General features: G+C 42.0%; 1 protein-coding gene across 1 annotated transcript in view; it reads right to left on the reverse strand.

Annotated features, from left to right (window-relative positions):
- Positions 1 to 24,216, reverse strand: part of FRMD3 (FERM domain containing 3) — a gene marked incomplete at its 5' end in the record, with an annotated part of 237,551 nt that overhangs the window by 107,360 nt on the left and 105,975 nt on the right. Inside the window, one exon of the mRNA XM_084238592.1 lies at positions 2,166 to 2,270. Within this exon, the coding sequence (XP_084094718.1) occupies positions 2,166 to 2,270 (105 nt within the window). The remainder of the gene's footprint in view (positions 1 to 2,165; positions 2,271 to 24,216) is intronic.

A 24,216-nucleotide genomic window follows, 5' to 3' on the forward strand; every position in this document is an offset into this window, starting at 1 on the left:
GCTCCCCTCAGCAGTGTACTTCGGTCCTTCTGCCTGCTCTGCTCCCCGCTCTGGCTCTGGTGAATTCTCTCACCCTCCCACACTTCTGACTGTACCCAGTGCTTGTACAAATAAATAAATAAAATAAATAAATAAATCTTTAAAAAAATATATATATAGTACTGTATAAACTTCACCCATCTTCCTTCATTGTCAGCATCTTGTACAACCATGGTACAATTATCAAAATTAAGAAATTAACATTAGCACAATACAATTCACTGAACTACAGACTTAATCTGGGGTTCACCAGTTTTCCCACTACAATCGTTTTTCTGTTCAAGATTCAATCCAGGGTCCCACATTGCCTTAGTTGTTGCTTCTCTTTAATCTGTGAGAGTTCCCCAGTTTTTCCTTGTCTCTCATGGCCTTACAACTTTTGAAGCCTATGGGTAAATTATTTTGGAGAATGCCTCTCACATTGGTTTGTCTAATGTTTCCACAAGATTTGAATGAAGTTATGCGTTATTGCGAAGATCACAGAGACAGGCACCTCCTCAGAGCACGCAAGCAGGGGTCTGAAACATCATCTTCTTCCTGCTCAGGCTAACAGTGACTACTTGGTTGAAGTGGCATCTGCCCAGTTGCTTCACTATAAAGTTATTCCTTCCCCTTACAAAAAAAAAAGTACTGAGGGGATAGGAGACTTTGAGACTATGAAAATACCGTTTCTCCTCAAATTTTTGCCTACTTTAAGCTTCATCAAAGGATCTTGCCCAATTACTGTTGCGGTGCTGTAATGGTCTTTTTCTATTTCTCTCATTCCTCCTACATTTCTTCAGTAAGGAACAGCTAACCCTTCTACCTCTTTTATGTATTCAATTACTTATTTGTCAGTACAGACGCAGGGATGGTTATTTCCTTCTGTGGATTACACTCTAATACTAATGTTATATATATTGTACCACTCTGTTCCAGTTTGGGCCATTGGCAGTTCTCTCAGGTTGGTTTGATGCCTTTCCTAGAGCCCTGCACTTACATTTTAGTCTTCTGAGCACCTCCTATTTTCTGACTGCATGAGATGCTCCAGGATCATGCTGTGATTTCGCAATGAAAGGCCTAGAATCAGGCATTTCTGCAAGGAGCCTCTGAACCCTGAGAAAGGACTGGAATGATTAGGCACACTGGTAAGGATGAGAGAAAATTAAAGAAGGCAGAGTGGACCTGTCCCCAGATCCCTGACCATCCCCAGCTGACCTCTCACACACTGACCTGCTTGGCAGCTGTGCAGAAAAGAACCAAAGACAGGAGAAGCCACAAGGCCTCCTGTACTCCTGAACCCAAGGCAGGAATGGGAGAGCCCGGGTGGTGAGAGCTGGGATGCAGATTCATTGTGCCTGTTGGGTGTGAAGGACACACATCACTGGGAGTCTGGCCCGGCGCAGGCCTGAACACACTGAGACTGGTGCGGCAGCTCGAAAGACATGACTCCCCTGCTCATTCTCACACAACAACCAGTATCAGAAAGGACAGGCCTGTTCAGGAGCAGGGATACGACGGGGGGGGGGGGGGGGGGGGGGCGGGCTGTCAAATTTAGTGACACCCAAGGAGCAGCTTTCACAGTATCTTAACTCTTCATCTGCCAAAACCTTTTCATTCAACTGAGATGAAATTCACATAACACAAAATTCATCATTTTCAATTGTGCATTTCAACGACATTTAGTACATTTAGAAAATCATGTAATTGCAGCCGAGATCAAATTCCAGACATTTATCACCCCTAACGAAAACCCCAAGCCCACTCCCCCATTCAACTTTCTATCAGTACTTTTTATCATGAGAGATAGAGGATATTCACTATAATGAGATTTGATGCGGCCACTGTTTGAAGAAATTTAGCAAATATTGGTCTAAGGGCACCCAAGAACATTTTCTCTTCAACCAGGTGGGAGCAGCTTTCTGGAAAAGTCTATGGTAGATTTTCCTTCTCCAACACCACCCAGTCTGTAGGGACCATGCCAGAGCCTTTCCCTCATATACTCATACTAGGCAGTCAGTTTCATGTAGCCAATAACCCTGAGAACAAGCATGCACAGCTGGGGCTCAAAGGGGATGAGGATCTTCTTCAGCACCCCACAGCCTGAGTCACTTCTCCAGTGGGTCCAGACAGCGGCTGACTCTTACCCGTTGCTTCTCTGGGTCCACATAACGAATGCCAAAGTAATCCTTCTCCAGTAGGCTATAGTAGTTGCAGATGTGATCGATGAGAAACTGCCCTTTCGTCTCCCTCTGCAAAGGAAGCACATTTGTTTCAGCCACAGCTCACCTTGTATATTTATGTCTAAAGTGGGCTTCATTCACCTCAAGAGGTCCATACTTGGAGAAATGGATTCACTTACTCCAGTCCCTGGAGCAAGAACTTCTAAACCCTTTCACCACAACCCACAGTGAGAAGTGCATTCTACACTCTGAGTTATTACACACAAACGCACACACACACACAAAGCCAAAGGAGTACTAAAATGAGCAAAGAAACACCAAACAGTATCATTCATAGCTGCAGTGCACTCTGGTATCTTCTATTTCATCCTATTATATGCCATTTAATTTTTTTTAATGTTATTTACTAGAAACACTGATTTCATAATTGATTACCTTGTGGAGACTCAAAATTTGCAAGCCCTCATATCCCACATAGAATATATTTGACTCCTTACTCTCTCATTGCTCTGTAAGTGTTCATTTATTCAGTCCTCATAACAATGCTACATAAGGGGTCCCCATTTTGCATCTAAGGAAAGTAAGGCACAGTGAGGTTCAGTGGCTTGCCAAAGTCACACAAATTACTGAACAAGGTAGGATGTGACCCAGGCCACCTCGTTGCAGAATCCAGGCTCCTACCAGACCACTTTGTCTCCCTGGAGCACTGGTGAGTCCCCATGACTCTGCTAGAAGGCATGGTCTGATGGTGTTGAATACAATAAATTGTATCAGACTGAATACCCTGACTCCCACGAGAAAAGGGGGAACCTATTGCCAGGTCTCAAAGCCAGCAAATTACATTCATAAACCAACATAGAAAGCTTCTTGGTGAAAGTGAGGGGAGCCCAAGACTACAATTCAAAATTAGCCCCATGTGACCTTGAGCAAATTCAACAGCTGTTTCTTTGTTGTTTTTTTTAATTTGTGCATACAAGAACTGGGGTGTAGGCCAGAGGTGCAGGGGGTGAAAGTATTCACCAGAGACACAGTGGGGAGCAGAACAGGCAGATCTACTGAGATACACTGCTGAGGGGAGCAATGGGCAAAACAGGAGAGGTCTGCTGCTCCATGTGGGTCAGCTCCCTGGCTGGGATCCAACTCGTGCCACAGTGGCTGGTTTTAGCTTGATAGCGCTGAGACTTTAACCCCTGTACCACCAGGAAGGCGCCTCCCCAGCTGTTTCTGCATCAGCAAAATGAGTTGGTTGGATTAGAGGACTTCTAAGTAGGTTAGATTGTTTTTCCCTCTAAACTTCTGAGAGATGTCAGTCAAATCTAATTAAGTAAATTTCCAAACAAACAAACAAACAAAAAACCAGAATAGAAAAGACCCTCCCAAGTCGTCATTAGGATGTTTGACAAAATAAATTTCTGCTTCTATCAAAGTCACTTGCAGACGCATGGAATGTTTCAGGGATGAAATGTGACCTATAAATTAAGACATTAGAGATATTAACTGAATTACTCTTCCAATCCATTAAAAATAATTTTGGAAGATCAGTTTGCTCTATGTTACATGATTTTCTTTTCATCAGAAACTGTAACAGGGTGGTCCCCAGGAAAGGGGGACGTTCCAGGTTCCCTGCCCCACCCAAGGAAGGGTGAAGCTGAGCAGGGAGAGAAGAAGCTGCAGAGGAGACTGAGGAAGGAAGGAAGCAGGATGGAGCCAGAAGAAGACCCAGGGGAGGCGCATGGAGCCTAGAGACATGTGGAGAAACTGCGCTTGCCTTTTGGTCATGGATTGGGAGACACAGACACAGATGTGGGTGAGACTCATGGGGAGCTCAAGACAATGATGGTCTTTGTCTTGATTTTGATTTTGCTTTTTTCCTTCCAGACTTGTCTGGTTGTTTCTGATCCTTTTCTGTGGGTCCCCACTAGAGGATGCTTTAGACTTGTGGCAGGCTTTGGGGCCTTGCTCTGGGCCAATCCCATTTGGGTGGATTTTTACCCATGAGGGGACGGGTAACTTTGGGTGATTTAGAAACTATATTCTTTGCCTTGCCTGTATTGTTTCCTAGTTGTATTAAAGTTCCTTTTCATTAAAGTCTCATATGTTTTGTGTTGATGCGGTGGATGGCAGAACCCATTTAGAGGAGGCAGGTTTGGGGGGTCTTGGGTGCCCCTCTCCCTGCCCTGTAACAAAACTACTACCATCCGTTTGGGAAGTTGACAAAAATACCACTTGCTGGCTGGGGATGTAACACATCAAACAAAGGACTGGGGCTTATAAGTACATACTATGCTAGGAAGCCTCAATTGCCCTGAAATCATTTTCAAGTTCAGTCCTGAATGAACTTTGAGCCTTTACTCCCTTTCTGAGAGAAATTATCTGATATACCTCTAAAGGGACAAAACATCAAAATGGAATTGGTTTTCAAATTTCTTTAACCCAGGAAACTCAAATGAAAAGCTCTATCTGATGTCCTCTGAATCCAATGCCCAGAATATAATCAATGGATTCAGTCCCTTTTACAGATGACTCTGTAATCCATTCATTTAAAGAGGCTGCTGCCAGATCAAATCAACTGAACATAACATGTGAGCTCATTTCATGATTGGACTGCCAAGCTCTCTGCAATAGGATTCACTATTATAGACTACCCCAGCCATATGGGAGACACAGGACGTGTGTCAAGGCAATGCTTTGTGAAGACATGGCACTGAACACAACTTGACTACACATGGCAGCTACTGCTAGCATTTTACCCTGAACATATACTCAAAAGTACAACAGTTATTTTTTAAAATGATTAAATACAGCAACCAATACATACTCTCCAGTAATATCTCCTTATATTCCCTAAGATTCTTGAGAAGGAAATACCGCTGGTTATAGTCTACTCCAATGCTATAGAAACAGGAATTGGTGTCTTCCACAAAAATGGGCAAGGCCAGATCCCACAGTTCTAGGTGACCAGGTAGGTTCTAGGTCTCTGTTCTCTAAAGCACCACCAGTAGAGGCCTCACCATCCCCCAGGAGGAAGCTTGTTGGAAACATAGAATCTCAGACACCACCCCAGACCTGATGAACCTCATCTGCATTTTAGCAAGGTTCCCCAGTTACCTGCATGCTTGTTCAAGTTTGAAAAGCATTGGGCTAAGGGAATTTCACTGACATGGGAAAAATATAAAAACTGAACCTGTTTCCAGAGGCCATGGGAGGCGGGGGAAGAGCCCAATTTTTCCCTTGGGAATTGTCTATTCATCAACTGAGAAAAATCAGTCTTTTCCAACCTTAAAATACAAATTGCTCCTGCATCTGTAGGCTGCCTGCCAGCCTTGTCATCCCAAGACTCTCTGGGTCACTGCTTCCTGCCAAGGAAGCTGTTTACAGCCTCATGTTCCACTTTGTTCCACTCCTGCCTGGAAATCTAGACAATGTTCTTAAGTCATTTAAGTTCCTGACATTACCATTCCTATGCACTGAGCCTAGTCCTTGCCCTGAACAAAAGGCCGTCCAGGTCGAGTGCCAAGGGATGGAAGAGCTTGTACATGTGAAGGATGGAAATCCAGCTGCCTGCATCCCCCAACACACACACCTCACGGCAGGGGTAGGATTGGGAGGTAAACTCTAGTTCTGTCCCTCACTTCCACCCCCAGAACTCTAATGAGCTGACTTGAACCTCCATCTGCTTCCTCCTGAACTTCCTCATGGTTCATGGACGTCATGCCAAAAGAGACACTGAATGAAATGAAGACAAATATGGATAAGCAACTTGAGTAGACTTAAGTTGTCAGGAGAGAATTTTGGAAATTGAAGATACAAATGTACATATGACCCAAGAAAAAAAGAGAGAAATAAGATTTAGGAAAAATGAAGAAATTCTACAAAAAAATCAGACTCTATTAGAAGAGTAAACATGAGGATAATGTGTATTCCAGAAGGGGAAGAGGAGAGAAAGTGGCAGAGGCTATTTTCAAAGAAATAATAGCTGAGACCTTCACAAACCTAAGGAAAGAAATGAACGTGGAAGACCAGGAAGTTGAAAGAATACCCAAATTTCAAAATATAAATGACCTACACCAATACACATCATTGTTGTTATCAAAAGTCAATAATGAAGGGGGAAAAATTAAAGGCTACTAAGAGAAAAAATAGGAAAATAACAAATAAAAGTACCTCAATTAGACTTTAATCAGACTTCTCAACAGAAAAACTCAAGGCTATAAAAGTGAAATGACATATTTACAATTCTAAAAGATAAAAACTGTGAGCCAAGAATTACTTTATCCTGCAAATTAACATTCAAGTATGATGGAGAAGTAAAGGCTTTCCCAGACAAACGTAAACTAATGGAATTTACCAGCATCAGATTTTCCCTACAAGAAATGTTGAAAGGAGTTCTTCTACACAAAAAAAGAAACACCAAATATTGAACAAGATAAAAATGGTAAAAGGAAATCATAAGTAGAAACAAGAATAATCTGTGGCAAGAAAATATTAAAGGGTAGGCAGAAAATGATAGAATATAGTTAAATGATGATGAGATAATATCAGCATAAAAAGGGCTATTTCAGATACAGAAATTGTGATACAACCATCATGGTGATAAAACAAAAACCCAAAATAGAGACATTTAGAAGACGACAAGAAGAAACTGAGAGAACCACTAGGGAAAGCCATCCAAATGAAAAGACAGAAACTCATGGAAAAAGGAACACTATGATGGTGAAACAACCAAAAATCAAAACATAGAACAGCAGAATAAACCTCATATATTAATGATCAATCAAAATGTGAAGGTTCTGGATTCACCAATTTTAAGGCTCAGTATGACAGCTTGAATAAAAAGGCATACCCTAAAATATTATACTACAAAAAATTCACCGCCAACTAAAAAACAAACAGACAAAAAGTGAAAGGTTGGAGCAAAGTATTTCAAGCCAAATCACAGAGTAAATATCAGGAACTGCTATTCTCCTATCAGATAAATTAGACTTTCAACCAAATAAAAAGGTAAGTAGGACCAAGCTGGGCATGATATAATGATCAAGGGGAGAACTCGTCAAAAAGAAACAACTGTCATCAATATTTAAGTACCCAAAAAGAAACAACTGTCATCAATATTTAAGTACCCAACACAGGTACACAAAAATATGTCAACTTTTAACAAAACTAAAGAAATACATTGACAGCAACATAATTATAGCAGGAGACCTCAATACACCAGGAACATCAACACAAAGGTCATCCAGAATGAAAGTAAACAAAGAAGTCATGACCTTATATGAAGCTACAGGTCAGATGGACTTAATAGACATACACAGAATCTTCCATCCCAAAAGAAATGAATACACATTCTTCTCAGTGCACATGGAACTTTCTTGAGGATAGAGAGTAAGACAGGACACAAAACATGTCTCAGAAACTATAACAAAATTGAAATGTTTGCATCTTTTCTGATAACAGAGCTAGAAATCAATCACAAAAATATCTTGGGAAAAAAAAAACCAAATATATGGAGATTAAATAAAATTCTTCTGAATATCTCCTAGATCAAAGGAGAAATTTAAAAAAACAACAAAAATGAAGAGACAAGATACTGTAGCCTATGGGATGATTTAAAAGTGGAATTAAGACGGAAGTCCATAGATTGCCCAAATCAATAAACAAGAAAAATCTCAAATAAGTAATCTAACTTAATGACCAAAGTAACTAGAAAAATAAGACTAAATGAAGCCAAAAATCAGGAGAGAGAAGGAAATAACAAAAATTAAAGTGGACAAAAATGAAGTAGGGATCAAAAAGTGGAACCAAAGAGTAATTAAACCAAGATCTGGTTCCTAGAAAGGATAAACAAAATTGGCAAACCCTTCACCTCACTTAGGAAAAAAAGAGGGAAAATTCAAAGAAAAAAATCAAAATTATAAACAGAACCACAAATGGTCAGAAGAGACTACTATTAATATCTATATGCAAAAAAAAAAAAAAGAGAGAGAAAAGAAAACCTAAAAGAAATGGACAAAACAGAACCAGGATGGAATAGGTAACTTGACTAATCACAAGCTCAGAAATTGAAAGGATACCTAAGAACAAACGGCCAGGACCATTGGCTTCATTAGTGAATTCTACTAAATCTCAAAAAAGATCTAATATCTACACTTTTCAAAGTCTTCCAAAGATCAAAAAGGGGGAGTACTGCCAACACATTTCATGAGGTTATTACCTTGATCGCAAAACCAAACAAGGGCAGTACCAAAAAAGAAAATAAATGACCAATATTTATTTTCAATAAAACTTGAAAAAAAAAAAAAAAACCATGTATTATACAAAATACTAGTTAGCTTTACTAACTTTCATAAGGGGTAGAATGAGAATTTTGGAGTTAGAAGATACTGTATAGAGAATCTCATTCAAACTCCTTATTTCAGAAATGGAGAAACTAAAGGCCAGAGAGGTTAAAATTAAATCACATAAAGTAGTGTTGGAAGTGAGATTTAAAATCAAGTGAAGGAGCCAAGCAGCTTCAGTCAGGATAGGCTAGGTTAGCTGCAGTAACAAGGAATTCCACTATGTCAGAAGGTAATACCACAAAGGTTTATTTCTCACTTATAATACCAATGCTGACAGGTAGGGGACAGGCACCTCTACTCATTATAAACTTGGGGATTCAGAATGAAGGAGGTTTCAGGGGGTATAGCTCAGGGGAAGAGCATTTGACTGCAGAATGAAGGAGGTTTCTTGACAATAGCTTCAACCACCTCCACAGCAGTGGGAAGGGAATGTGATGAATCCCAAACTGCCTTTTAAACAAGTCATATTACGCCACTTTGACTCAATAACCAAAGCAAGTTAAAACTCTTGCATAACTTCAAAAGGGGGTAGAGATGTGAAATTCCACCATGTACCCACATGGATGAAAAATGAGTATTTGTGAGGAATCCTAATACCTATCACACTAGGGCTCCTGCAACACTAGCTTAATTAGCATAATATGCCAGGTTTGTCCTCCAAAAATAATATTCTTTAAATACTCATGGAAAACAACAGTCTAGCCACCCATTTTATAATCCTCACAAATTTGCCTTGTGGCTGTAACAACTTAAGGAATTCAATTAGTTTGGAGACCACGATCTGACCGGAATCACCTGCTGATAATATTATTTTTTAAATGAAGTGAGAAAATAGGGTTCTCAGAAAAATATGGCAATAATCAGTTGGAAGCCATTCCCACACAGGGAGACCAAAGAGATCGTTTCTGGTTTTCCTTTCTTTTCTTTATTAAGGTAACACTGGTTTACAACACTGTACATGATTTAGGGGAACAGGTTCACACCTCCTTAGATGGATGTCACCACACCACTCCCACCTCCAAACATCCACAGTCCTTTACCACAGGCCACTGGGCCCCCTTACCTTGTTTCCACCCATGTTAATAAAATTCTTAATGCACCCAGGAGCATGATAAGGAAAACTGACTCTCCTGAAATTGCATGCAAGGTATCTCCACTGAGTTCAAAGTTTGAAAGAAAAAACTCAGGCCCAATTAAGCATAGAATCACTTCATAGTTATTCTGCCAAGAGCCTTGGGCACAAGGAACCCCAGTTTCTGAGCATAATCTGGCAGCTTCTGGCTCATCTAAAATTGTGAGCCGAGCAGTCAGAACAACAGTCCTTGAACAGTTTATAGAGAAATGTAAAACTGCATACACAGCTAGCTAGATTTGCTCAGGTAGAAGAAAAAAATCCCTTCATCCTAGTTCAATAAAAGAAGAAAAACTAAACAAGGACAGAGGGATGAATTTAAGAAAGACTGTATACATAAGGCCCCAATCAATATATCCATGGGAGTCTACATGGCTCAGTCTTTAGCTCAGACACATTAAAGAGGAGCAGCAAAAGTACTTCAATTCAGTTTGTTAGGGGGAAAGGATGTCCTGAGCTAATTCCATGCAGGCTTTGTGGACTCCACTCCCACTTCAAACCAAAGCCATCAAGACATTGGGAAAGACAAATCCCGTCACCACCAAAGGGAAGGTGGCTGGGACCTGAGGGTGGGGTTAAGCAGCCAGGTTGGGTATAAAAACCAAACACGTGGGCCTTGGGGGGCTCACTCTGTCGCTTGCCTCCTGGCTTCACGGCTTCTGGCTCGTGGCCAGCTCTCAGAGTGCCATTTGGGATTCCAGATCTGTGGATTGGGTAGGACGTCTTTAAAACTTTGTCTCCCACTTTTCTCCCTGAGCTGTACATTTCCTCATTTCCCCTTCCCTTGTAAATAAACCTTTTATTAACCTTTCGGGTGTGCCTGCAGTAGAGCATAGATAAGTCCTTTTAAGCGCGCAGGTGAGGACCCACAGTCAGGCACCCCGTTTTGTATCGGGGCTGCCCTGTAACAAATTCTTCATTTTTAGTTTTCAAGGAACATTCAAGAGAACCAAAGATCGAACCCACAACATTTCCCAACAGTCCTTCAGCCTCTCAAAATTTTCTTGGGCCCCCCAAGTGCTGTGAAAACTCTCACTCCAAAATTCCCACCCCAATGCCACACCCAGCAGAGGCTTTTGTTGATTTTCCCATCTTCTCCCCAGCCCTATTTAGATGTAGATTGGTAACCTCCCTCAAGCAGAAGTAATCTCTCTCTCCAGGAGGGAGGAGGAGGGAGAAACTGAGGCCAAGGCTGACTGATGGTGGCCTAATCGCGCTGTGTGCTTAGAACCACAGGGGTAACGTGGCTTTAAAGGGCGCCATACAAAGCACATCACAGTTTGGCAGGTACAGAAGAAAACTCCCTCACCCCTCAGGGTTGTTCTGAGCTTAAATAGCATACAAATTAACATGAGAAAAGATTAATTGCAGAAAATGAGCAAATTTAAGTTCATATGTATGGGATACATATTGATGGAGGATAAGAATAGAAAAACTGGAAAGGAGATACAAGGTCAAGAACCTAACTCACACAAGGAGGTAGGGGTAGAAGGGATTAGCTCAATCCATTAACCCAGTTATAGAAACCAAGACCCTTAGGCATCAACGCCCAGATCAGGAGGTGCAACACCCAGAAATTATCAGACTGCTATAGGGAGTGTCAAGGGCACAAACCATCCACCCACGAGGATGAGCCTCTCCCTGAAGATGATAAAACCTAACACAGCCCTCACAACGGGGCAGCACTCCCACTGCCCACCTGTGCCTATGCAGGTGCTTCTTTTCACCAACTCGCTCCCTATGCAGGGCAGCAGCCTTCTGCCTGTCTGTGACCTGTACATGCCGGGGCTTCTCTTCACTGACCTCCCTCAGCAGAGGCTGCTCTCCTCAAGGCCGCCCGCCTGCAACCATGCAGGCCTCGCTCAGCAAACCCGTCCCTTTCCCTAATAAACCTGCTTTTTAAATATAACTAATGTCTCTGTCTCATGGAGAAACGTGCCTGGAACTCGCCGCGTGCCACTTAAATGGGAGCTCTGGTGAAACCTTTCCCAGAGTGAGCCCAAGGACCCGCAACTCCAAAAATCACATCACACAAGACTGCAAATTATAAAATAAAGAGAACAAGGGGGTTTATATCCTGAGCTGAGAATGGGATAGGGGCCTGAGGCACCAAGGAGGAAGGGGCTGGGGGTCCCACATGAGAAGGAGAGTAGGACTTCTTATGACCAATCCTAGATTTTCGTCCATCTCAAGAATAGTTTCTCAGATAAAAGGTTATTTCTAGACCTATCCCTAAAGCTAGGTAATCTGCATTCCTTAAGGTTATGGTAACAGTTTCTCCTGAGGCTCAGAGGGCCTCAACAGACCTTAGTGACACATGTTGGAGAAGGCCTACTCTGGACATCTTGGACAAAGCCTGTCTGAACACTTCTGGAGAAGCCTATCCTACACTGTTTGGTGTAGCTTGCCCAAGAAGCAAAGCTGGGAAGATAAGGCAGGGAAGACAGAGATCCCACTGGATCGCAGGTGATTATCCCCAGATCATCCTCCACTTCTCGGGCATAGACATGTTCAGACATTACCACACACAGGAAATTATAATTCTCTGATAACTATATGAAAAAGGCCATAATCATAACAGGAATAACAGTTACAAATTATGGCATGTGAACTATAAAGGAGGTCCCACGCTAAGAGCTGCACAGTTCCTTCCAACACCAGCCTGATTTGGGTGGATGACCTTCTAGAAAAGCATGATTCCCACCCACCTCCATTCCCAACTCTTCTAAGCTGTTTTGTTTCCTCTCAAACTCTTACTCCTTAGTCTGGCAAAGGCCAACCCATTATGGCTCATAATTTCCACTCTGTGAAGGCTGGATGCCTCACTTCAAAAATGCATTCTAGAAGGTTCCCCTATCAGTGGCCAAGAGATTAGCCAATCAGCAACCCACCAGTCCCTGAAATGTCTGAAACAACCCTCTGTATGCTGGGGTGTTTCCTGCATTATGTACACGTGTGCAGTGTATACACACACACACACGCAGGGGAACAATGTATCACAAATATTTAAAGACCGAAAGGCGTAGGCTGGATTCCCCAACCATCACACATCCCCTTTCTTCAAGTGATTAGTCACAAAGGAGGAAAAACATCTTGGTTATATTTACATCTCTTTGACTATACAGCCAAGAATGTTTTCTTTTTATGAAACTAAAATATAAACTAAAACTCATTTTGATATGAGTTTTAATAGGTATTATCAGCTATTACAAACCAGCTTTCTTCTCTAACTCTCCTCTGCCTTTTGTTTTTTTGTTTTTGTTTTTTTAGCTCATCAGCCGAAAACTCTTTATGCCCAAAGTGCATTTGGGCTGATTGTTAGCTATACACCACGCAGAACTTGAATAAACACATAATGCACAGAAATGCTTGCTCAAACACAGGTCTGAAAGTGAGACCCTCTTCAGGGATTCATTATTAGGAAGGCATACAGAGATATTCAAAAAACAGGATCAAAAAAAATAAATCATTGAGATGCAAATGCAATTTTGGTAAAATTGTTATTTTTACCCATGTGTGCACATTTATGCACATCCATTACATATATAGACACAGAAATAAGGACTTAAAGGCTGAAAAGCTAAATGGCAACAGTGATACCTGTGGGAGATGAGTTATGTTGTCAGTTTTCCTTTGTGCCTATCTGTATTTTTTAGCTTTTTGACAAATAACAAGCATCAGATTGGTTATCAGGATAATGCATTCCTCTCCTTAATCATTCAGAGCCCCGGTTTACTCTCTGAAGGTAACACACAGATTATTCTCTCCCAGGTCAGTGGCTACAAGTATCCTTAAGACTCACAAACCAGAAAAACAGTTGTTAATCATATTATCCAAATTCCTATATCCTTTTCATCTGGAATGACATGTACTATACAAGTCAGTACAGGCTTAGAGCTCCCTGCCTCTGTCAACCAATGGTCCTGGCGGCCACTGACCTCTCAGGGCCTCCAATTTCCAGGTGTGCAACAGTGGGGTGAGTCAGATGGTGGGGATCTCAGCTCAGGAAGTCCTGGGTTCCCTCACTGTCCCCTCGCAGAGGGAACGCTATTTTGGCTAAGGCTCACAATGCTTCATTTTGCAGCTAAACACATTAGTTGGAGACTAATTACACAATGGGATAAGGAAGGGGGAGCTCTGGGATAAAAAGAGGTGATATTGATCACGCCTCCTCGAAGATCTATGTAGCTGAGGATGTCACGTATGCCTGGTGAATATAGTTAACAATACTGTATTGTATATTTGAAAGTTGCTAAGAGAAATTCTAAAAGTTCTCACCAAATACACACAAAGAAATGATAGATATAATAGCTAACTTCATTATGGTAATCATTCTGTAATATATACATACATCAAATCAAGTGCTATTCACCTTAAACAAGGTGACATGTGAATTACATCTCAAAAAATATTGGTTGGGGGGTCAGTTAAACACAAATAATACCATAATCAATCTCTAAAACCATAAGGAAACTATAAGAAAAAAATGAATTTCTGTATCTGTTTTACAGAGCCAATTCCTTATCTTTTGCAACAATTCTATCACATTCCATTCCCTCTCCCTATGCCCTCCCTGGCGCCACACACTCTGAGATGTTGGCCAGATCACTTACGCAAGGTAGTGGGATTAGAAATAAGAAAACAAACAGTATTGCTTAGGAACCACAGGCCTCTTTAGACTTCCATCCAGCACTGAAAAGTGGTCCTTCTCTCTGGCTACTGCCTCCAGTCAAAGAACGCTTTGCTTTCTTTTGACCCCAGTCACACTTGATAAATCTTCTCTGTTTTTATGAGAGGTCTCCTTATCTTTCCTCACCATTTAGATGGCCAAAACTTGGGGGAAGGACAAAAAATACCTCACAAGTGGGGGAAAAGTTCAGGAAACACAAATGAGTAATTTCCAAGTGCCACAGCAGAATGGGAGAGTGATGTCAAATTTAAGTTGATTTATGGAAAATGGAGCTATAATGGCTCTTCCAGTTTGGATTTGGAGACTGAAATTCTTTGCCATGACACTTGGTGTTTTAGCTACAACTGTACTTCTTCCAATGTGACCCATCAGTGAAGAGTCATTCTCTCTCAAAGCTGAGCCCTCTGGTTATCTCCTTCCACAATTACCAGAGTGGAGTTAAGCTACCCACAGCACCCTCGGGCATAGTCCCCACAGCAGCACCTGAACTGAAAGATCAACCATTCAAGTGCAGAGAAGACAAAAAAGAGAGATTAATCCAGAGCTCAATTTGAAGGTGGTTTCTCCATCCCATGCTGGGAAATAAGAGGTTAGGAAGACAGCAGCGCCTCAGCCAGAACCAACAGAAATGCCCAATCTTTATCCTGAAAGTCTCCCAAGGCAGTTCCAAGAATGCTGCCCTCTGTTCCCTAGAAATAATCAGTTCTGCACAGGTCGTCAGCACACTTTCAAGTGCAAAGGCTGTCAGTCTGCAGACCCGAAGGTTAACTTCTCCACCTGGCTCCCAGAAAATAGCTACGAGTGATGTGCAAAGCTGAGTGGAAAACCATGCAGATGACAGCAGAGGGGGGCTTTAAAAGCACACACTAGCTCTCCCACAAGAAGCCAGGTGTATGGAACTGAATGATTGGCAAGTATCCAGTTGGAGAAGGTGATCAACTGCACCACCCTGCTGCCCTTACCTTGCACCTTTCTAGCATGTCACACCATCCAACTGGACACATTTATTAAGCACCTAAGTATCCTGACTATGACTCCCTGCCTTGTCATGCAGCTCCAGCCCAGCCCAAAAGCAGGGCCAGCTTAGAGAAACTGTAACAGGGTGGTCCCAGGAAAGGGGGAGGTTCCAGGTTTCCTGCCCCACCCAAGGGAGGGTGGAGCTAGGCAGGAAGAGAAGAAGCTGCAGAGGAGACTGAGGCAGGAAGGAAGCAGGATGGAGTCAGAAGGAGACCTAGAGGAGGCACATGGAGCAGAGAGACATGTGAAGAAACTGTGCTTGCCTTTTGGTTGTGGACTGAGTGACACAGATGTGGGTGAGACCCGAGGGGAGTTGACAATGGCGGTTTTTGTCTTGATTTTGATTTTGCTCTTTTCTCTCCAGACTTGTCTGGTTGTTTCTGACCCTTTTCTGTGAGTCCCCACTGGAAAATGCTTTAGACTTGTGGCAGGCTTTGGGGCCTTGCTCTGGGCCAATCCCGTTTAGATGGACTTTTACCCACGAAGGGCCGGGTGACTTCGGGTGCTTGATTTAGAAACTAGATTCTTTGTCTTTTCTGTATTGTTCACTAATTGTATTAAAGTTCCTTTCCACTAAAGTCTCATTTGTTTTGTGTTGATGCAGCAGATGGCAGAACCTATTTAGAGCAGGCAGGTTTGGGGAGTCTGGGGTGCCCCTCTCCCTGCCCTGTAACAGATTCCCTACCTGTTTCTTCCCATATTGGTTCAGAAAAGATAAGCACATTCTCTTTTTATAAGAGAATCTGAGCCTCTCAAAGTAAATTGGCCACAACACACTCTCTCATGTACAATTACAACCATCTAGTTTCCTCAGTAAGAGCAAGCATTTTAGCACATATTATGTGCCAGGCACTGTGCTAAGCCATTTCTATATAATGCTCAATAACACTTCAGTGGATGGCATTATAAGGAACTACAGAAATGATCCCTGAAAGTATAGTCTTGGATTGCATTGTTATTATTCGCATGTCACAAGCAAGAATACAGGGGCTTAGACAATGCCGGACCCACGATTTGAACTCCCTTCTGTTCTTTCTCTAAAGCTTTTACTCTTTCCCACCAAGTCACAGGTCCTCAAATATAGGTGTGCACACTTGGAGAACACTTCTTTTTCAGTAAACTTCTGTTACCCAACCAGCCAGTTTCTCACAGTTTTCCTGAGAACCCACTGACCTAAGTATGAGTCTGATGGGCAGATAACCACCCTTTCATTTTATGGCCAGCCTTTCTTCCAGGTCAGGACCTCTTCCAGTCCTGCTGTCACCACAAAAGAACAAAATCATCCCTGTGTCTTACTGATTTTCACCAGATCTTTCCTTTCACATATGAATGAATCACGAAACCCTAAATTCTCTATCTAAAAACAACAGATTTGTTTCCCTCCAACACAAGCAGAATAATAAAGCCAGGCCAGCCCTGAAGAGCGAGTTGCTTAGTAACAAGAATTACATATCCGTGTGCCCCAGAGATAAGTGGTACATTCTGCTGACCCCCCAGGGTGTTGGAACATGATTCTTAATGACCAGCTCCTCCCTGAAATGCCGCTGAAAGTTTGGGGCAACAGTGAAGATCTTCATCTTCTCACCTTCCTCTAGGGCTGTAACATCACCTGTCCATTAGAGACCTGGTTATTAGATAGTCAATTCCCATCTGTGCCTGTGGCTTCCAGCTAATTCCTCCCCTAGGCTTTTAACGAAGTCATTTCAGAGTACGTAAGAAGAGGCTAACCATAAGAATTTCAGTTAGTGCTTTAGAAGTCCAGTGTTTGGATGCTAGTTTGTTTACTCTATAAAAATGTGTATCTCCTCAGCTGGAACTGAATTCCTGCAACATCAGTCTCTACTGATGCAGAGAAGAAATGGCAAGAGAGGAAGGAATGACAGGGTCCACATTTGCAAATCCTGGACTAGGGGCTTCACCTGCATTACTCTATCTAGCCCTGCCAACCAATACTAGAAAATAACTTCTTCTGACACTGGAGGATATCAAGGCCCAGAAAAATACTATGGAGCTCCCCCAATATCCAACAGGTTACTTTCAAACTCTGGATTGATTTTCCAAAGCCCATGTTTCTTCCAATGTCTCCTTACTCTTGTACAGAAATTCCTCACCAGTGTCCTGAGTCCTTTAACATTTTTAATTAATATAGCTTTTAGGTCAAGTAGATACAAGTCCTGTTATGTTGCAACAAACAGAAAAGTAACCTTCTCTAGGCTAATACAGACCAGAAGAATAGCCTTTGGGAACAGCCAAACATGACAGCCTAAATTATGCCTTGAAAACATTTCAATATCAAAATATAGACCAAATAAAATCATTGCATTTGGGAAATAGTCCACAATATTGAGTGGGCTTCAATTAACTCTAGTCACTAAGGCAATTCATTCAGCAATATAAGTCTATATTTTGAAATTAACTGATTCTCTCTTGAGTGCTCCACAATGTAAGCCCATCTTTTGAGGTGGTCAAATAGTAAATTACATAAGCTAAATTATATAGGCCCCCAAATCATTTGCTCTCATGCTTTATGGTACAGAAATCCAGGGATCTAACCACCTATTATTCAGGTGCCAGAGCAGAGTAGAAAAAGGGGAGGAATGTGCCAGCCATCCTGAGCAGAAATACAAAGGCATGCCAGGCCTTTAAATGATTATAACATGTCAGCTCTGACTCCTGCATTTCTGGTGGCTGGAAATGGCACATGGATGCTGCATTAACAGTTAAAACTGACCTCATAGAAACAAAGAGTAGAGTGGTGATCACCGGGGCTGCGGTGGGCAAAAAGGGAAATGTAGGTCAACAGGTGCAAACTTGATAGGTAAGTTCTGGACACCTGATGCACAGCATAGTAACTGTATTAATAGTACCATACTGTATGCTAGAACTTTGCTAAGAAAGATCTCAAGTCTTCTTACCACAAACACAAAAATATAGCAACTATGAGGTGATGTGTTTATGAGGTTAATCCAGATGATCATTTCACAAAGTTCATGTACATCAAAACATACATTGTACACCTTAAATGTGTACAATATTTACTTGTTAATAAAACTGGGAAAAAAAGTCAAGCAAATAAACAACGAATACATCTTTTCAGCAATGTGGGCACTCATCATCAGAGAATCCAACCAGGTTGAACCATGCAAAGCATGTGGGCACCCTTTTTCTCCTGCTTCCAGAAAGCTTGGAGTTAAGGTTTGTGCTCAAATGAAATAACCACACATTATACACATACCTACATTTCCAAGACAAATCTACAGAGACAGAAAGTAGATTAGTGGCTACCTGGGGCTGGACTTGGGGGGGAGTGACTGCAAATGGGCACAGGGTTTCTTTTCTGTGTGAGGAAAATATTCTTAAACTGGATAGTGGAGATGGTTGCACAAGTCTAGAAATTTTCTTGATTTGTCTTCTATTGACTGAACATGGAGCTGACTCCTGTCCAAAAGTGCATTAGACCTCCTAGGAGTAGCAGGTGATACAACTTCACTGAGCGCATTGTTCCTCTTCAAACTCACATTGGAAACAGCATCTAGGCACGTGGGGAAGGTTATTATTCCACAGAGATACAAACTGAATCCCCACTTCAACAAAACCTTCTTAGTTTGAACAGTCCAAAAGAGACTGTCCAGCCTCTGGTCTCCCTGCCATCACAAAAGCTTATTTCCTCAGCTGCCCTGTCCCATCCCAATGAGCCCAGTGTCCTCTCTTCATCACTCACCCTAACTCCTTTAGTCTCAACCGCAGTGTCCATTAGTGCAGGACCTAAGATGTTGTCTACATTGATTTTCTTAAAAGGCTTTAAAAGTGTCTACCGAGAAGCAGGCTGATGCATTCTTCCGTTCCCTAAACCTCAGTCTGCAAGGTGATCTGGGACATTACTCAGCCGTTTTCTATTTCATGCAGGAGTCTTCTGTGAGCCTGCAATAATTTATCAACGTCCATGTCTGCTAGAATGAAGGTCCGTGTGCACAAGGATCTTGTCCGGCTGGATCCTCTTGTATCCTCAGAGCCACACTCAGTGCTGCACCTAGTAGGCTAAGTGTATGCTAAACAGATAAATAACCAGATGTGATGCTCTCTCTTTGGATTCTCCTTGGGTAGCACTGGGCCATAAGTTTCTCATCCACTCTAACTCTGTTGCTTTTGTAATTTAAAAAAAAAAGTCCACTTGCAATAAATTGAAGTGACTAAAATTTATACCTAAAACCTATCTCTTTCTCCTGCTCTCCACCCTTCTCTTTCTGAAAAGCTGGCTGACCAGCTGCAGGAGCAGAGTTCACCAGGTTTGCTGCAAATGATGATCGAAGTTACCCACATGTAGCTACGTGACCGCACTACCTCAGCCCACGGCATTGCCTAGCCCTCATGCACCAAACGCTACTTTCTCCTCCCACGTGCACCACAACAGTGACTCTTGTAGCGTGATACTGGCTAATGATGGAAGTAAATGCCTTGGATGCCAGTAAATGCCTTGGATTCTCTGCCCCAAAACTACACATACACACAAAACGTTGCTACAATTTTAGGAGGGTGTTGGTGTCCAAGTCAAGACCATGGCCTTCAGGAAGGACAGGGAAAGAAGAGTGGGTGCAGACAAACAATAGTAAGGGGTTAAGCTGCAGGAGGGGCCCAAAATAAGAAAAACAGAGGCAGGGACCAGAGAAAAGTTAGCGTCACCCAGATCTCATGCAGAGAGAAGAAAGGGCACAACCATCAGGGCAGTGATTAAAAAGAAACTCCTCCCAGGTGAGAATGAAATAGTGTCCATCAGAACCACACCTTTCACCAATGCTGCACTGTCTGGGGAATTCAATGATTATTGACTAAAACAGTTAAGTATAAAATTATAAAAATTTTCTGGGGAATGCATTATGCAGTTAAATGTATGTATGGTTACAATAAGTTTTCTGCAGTGGCAAAACGCTTGAGCTGGTGCTTCAAAACAATGGCTCTGTTCCTACATGTTGTCTAACCAGCACTTGGCTTCCTATAAAGCCATGGCTTTGGTTATCCTGTAAATTCTACCAGGGGGAACAGAATTCCAGAAAACAGATGGGAGTGTTTCATGAGTGGTGATAGAAAGAGAATGAAAAAAAAAAGTAGTGGAAAAAGGAATAATCCACCACATCATCCTGGATTCCCTCAAAAGGTTGAACAGCTGAAAGCGGACCAGTTGGCTTCACAGATGTGGGTGTTGATGCGTTTACATTTTAAGGAATAAGACACTGTAAGCAAACACAGTTATACTTCTGCCTCCTGCCATCTCCAAATTAACAAATATACACACATATTCCACAGTCATTCCCAAATCAGCTCAGAGGTGAACCTTCTAGGAACTGTGTTTCCTCTGTGGCCCAGCCCTCTGCTATGGTAAAAGGAGATCTAAAAGATGAATTTTGGTCTAGAAAGACACAGAACTTCAGCTGCTTGGATGTGATCAGCAGAGAATAATGATTATCACTTGTGGGGGGCTCAGGAGTCTACACACATCTTGTATTGAATGCTCATCACAGCCTTGCAAAGCAGGTATTACCATCCCTATACCTCTCCATATGAGGACACAGAGATGCAGAAAAAAAGAAATCATTATCACACAGTCAGGAAGTAGCAGAGCTCTAAGCACAGGTCATCTAGCTCCAAATTCTGTACAAACCATGAGAAGAGCTGTATTTCAGAAAGAAGATGGTCTTCTGCTGTCTCCTGATCAATAAGTTGGTAGCTGAGAGTAAATTTTTCCTTATCACAATGATGGGTTTTCTCTAATTAAGCTAAATATTCTTGTCCCCTTCTCCCTGAAGCCAGCAGTCACCAATGGCTGAGTGGTTTATATCAAAGCTCTCACCCAGTAGCACTATTACTTTTCTGATATTATTACCTAGCAAATGTTCTAAGTGCCGTATCCTTAATCTGAGAAGTTAGAAGTCAAACCAACCATCATATCAGAAGACTTCAAATGGACAAGGAGAGTACGATGCAAGTCAACACACCCTCTTGAGACGCCAGTAAATGCCTTGGATTCTCTGCCCCAAAACTACACATACACACAAAACGTTGCTACAATTTTAGTGGGGGGGGTTGGCGTCCGAAAGCCCATTTATAGATCTATAAGTCAAAGGCCCACATTCCTAAGCTGGCTCTTCTGCCAACTCCTAGGGAAGGCCTATGGAAGAGCCTTCTCTCCCATGTACCACCAGCCACTTTACACTCTGAGGGTCTAAGTGTGGGTGTCCCTAATCAATCAGGCAAAATTTAAAGACAAAAATGAATAGGAGATAACAGCTCCCCTATACTTGATGACAAAACATTTTTGAAATATAATGAAATGTGCATGTGTCAATAAATATCTCAAATTGAGTATAAACATTCTTTACCACACCAAGCTTCATCTTCATTCATTTTCATTGGCGCTCTGATTTCCCTCGCCTAAACAGAACTCTGGAAGGAAGGAGGAGGAGGAGACAGATGTTCACAGAACTCCATTCACTTAACTATAAAGGGTTACTCTGGTTACAACAGATGTTTGCATCATTGCTTAGCTGTTTTTCACCAGTGAACAGCTGGGAAGCATTTTGTGTTGCCAAGTTCGACAAAAAGAATTTAAGTTTGGAACAATGATCAGCATAAAGCAGGTAGAAAAACAAGAGAAGGAGTTAAGTTACAAAACCAGCTTAAGTCATCACAGTAATACAGGTTGTTTAGTAGTAGATGCCCCTACGAAGCAATGCTTAAGCCAAGAGGGCAGAGAAGGAATGCTTGAGCAAAGATGCAGAAAAAACATTCCTCAAGACCTTTTAGGGGCCATAACTAAAGTAATTTGCAGTAGACTTCCCTATGGAGGAAGAGTTATATGAAAAAAAAAGGAAAGCCAATAAAAAAAAATCAAATTATATTTTGTAAGCCAGTATAGAGTAGAGAAATACGTCTTCTGATCTTCAGGGGCTTGGGAAATAAAAGACCACAATTAGAAAAGGTCTTTTTCACTGTCTTATGTTGGTTTAATGCAGGTGTTTGGTTGTCAAGCCTTTTTTTTTCCTATCCCATTCTGAGCCTTCAGAGAGGAAAGTAAGTGTGTCAGGACTGCTGACGCTCTAGGACTCATTCCAGGGACTGTGCACAGAGCTGTGGTCATGGACGAGAACCCAGAAAAGTGCAGCGGCACTCCGCCACTTGCAAGGAGACCTGACTGCTTCCTGGCAGTGACGAGGAGCTGATGATTAGCACGAGGAGTCCTAGAAACAAAACCCATGAGAGCATCTTGCTGGGCTGTACAATTTGGTAGCCACAAACCACACGTGGCTAATTAAATTTAAGTCATAATTAATCAAAATTAAATATAATTCAGACTTTATTCCCTTCGTTGTACCAGTCCTACTCTAAGTTGCAAGCCGCCCATGGTTAACGTCTGCCACAATGAATTTGTGCAAATACAGAATGTCGCCATCCTCATGGGAGTTCCAGTGGACAGCGCTGACCAAGAAGCTGTAACATGCATTTGAATCACTTGAAAATACAGTCTGTGTCATGTGGGTCTGGGAGGGGCCTGAGAGTCTAAGAAGCTCCCAGAAAGGCTCCTGGTCCTGGTCCATGGGCTACACTGAGAAGCTGGAGAATATTCCCTGTGAATCTGTTTGGTGCTGGCTTTGGACTGAATGGTAACTATTTCTCCTCCGACACAGGGAGTTCCTTTTAGGTTCAAGTTGCAGTTCTATGAAACAATGGTCATCAATGGTCACCAGACAAGGTAGGATTTGTTAAATCCTCTCCCTTCCCCTACCTCTGCACCTTTGCAATTTTTTTGGGTTCAAAAATTTCCAAACATGGAATTTTTGCAAGATAGGTGTGCAGAGCTCGGAATCTCTTACTTTTCTACTCTCTGCAATGGAGATTCCCTTAACAGAGAGCCTAGCTTGACATAATTTAAGCAGCTGTGTTTTCCGAAGATAAGAGCAGTCCTTTCACAGCCCCGAGACAATGGTATCTTAAAGAGGAACAGCCAGACATGTGCAGGGATTCTACGTGGCTGCATTAGTAAAATATATTTAGAGTAATGAAGGGAACAAAAGATGTTCTCACAGCTTAAAAACAGAGCATGGCATCACAATAGAAAACCACAGTGCCACAAGTAAATACCAAATAACATAATATTTGTAGCGCGGCCATTGTTTCCATAGAAATATCTCACTTGGTTTTAGTCTTTAAAATCAAGGAGAAAGTCTTGCCTGCAGTATATATAACTCAACATTTCCACATTATCTCAACTAATTGGCATGACTATCCACACAATGTGGTCTTATTATTTTCATTTTCACCGATATGAAGACCAAGTCTCAGAGGAATTAAGAAACTGGTCTCTCTGGCTTTGCAACTAATACTCTTCCTATTGTCCTGGGCTACTGCTCCAACCAACACTGAAAAACAAGTTTATGAGATGACAGGAGGGCGATTACACCCTGTTAGCAAAATAACTACTACAGACCTGAAGCCTCTTTTCCCATAGAGCTACTGTTTACTCACCGCAACTAGAATGCCTCACCCTTCGGCCCATTAGAGGATTAGCACAATCATTAAGAGATTTCTGCTAAAAGCACTGAGGGAAAGCACTAAACATTGTGTTCATTATTTATTTGATCTTGCTGGTTTTGTAGAATTTACAGGAACTGCAAGTTAAAATACATACCTATTGTAGTTTTCAGGGTAACTGTGCAGAGTAAAGGCAAGAGTGAGCTAGTAACTAGGTCCCCTTCATGAGAATTTGCAGCCAGAGTTGAAAGCTTGGGACCCAACAAGCAGAGCATTTTCTCACAACCAAGTAACTTGGCTGAATAGATCAAGAAT

Source organism: Talpa europaea (assembly GCF_964194135.1).
Source record: "Talpa europaea genome assembly, chromosome: 7".
NCBI lineage: Eukaryota > Metazoa > Chordata > Mammalia > Eulipotyphla > Talpidae > Talpa > Talpa europaea.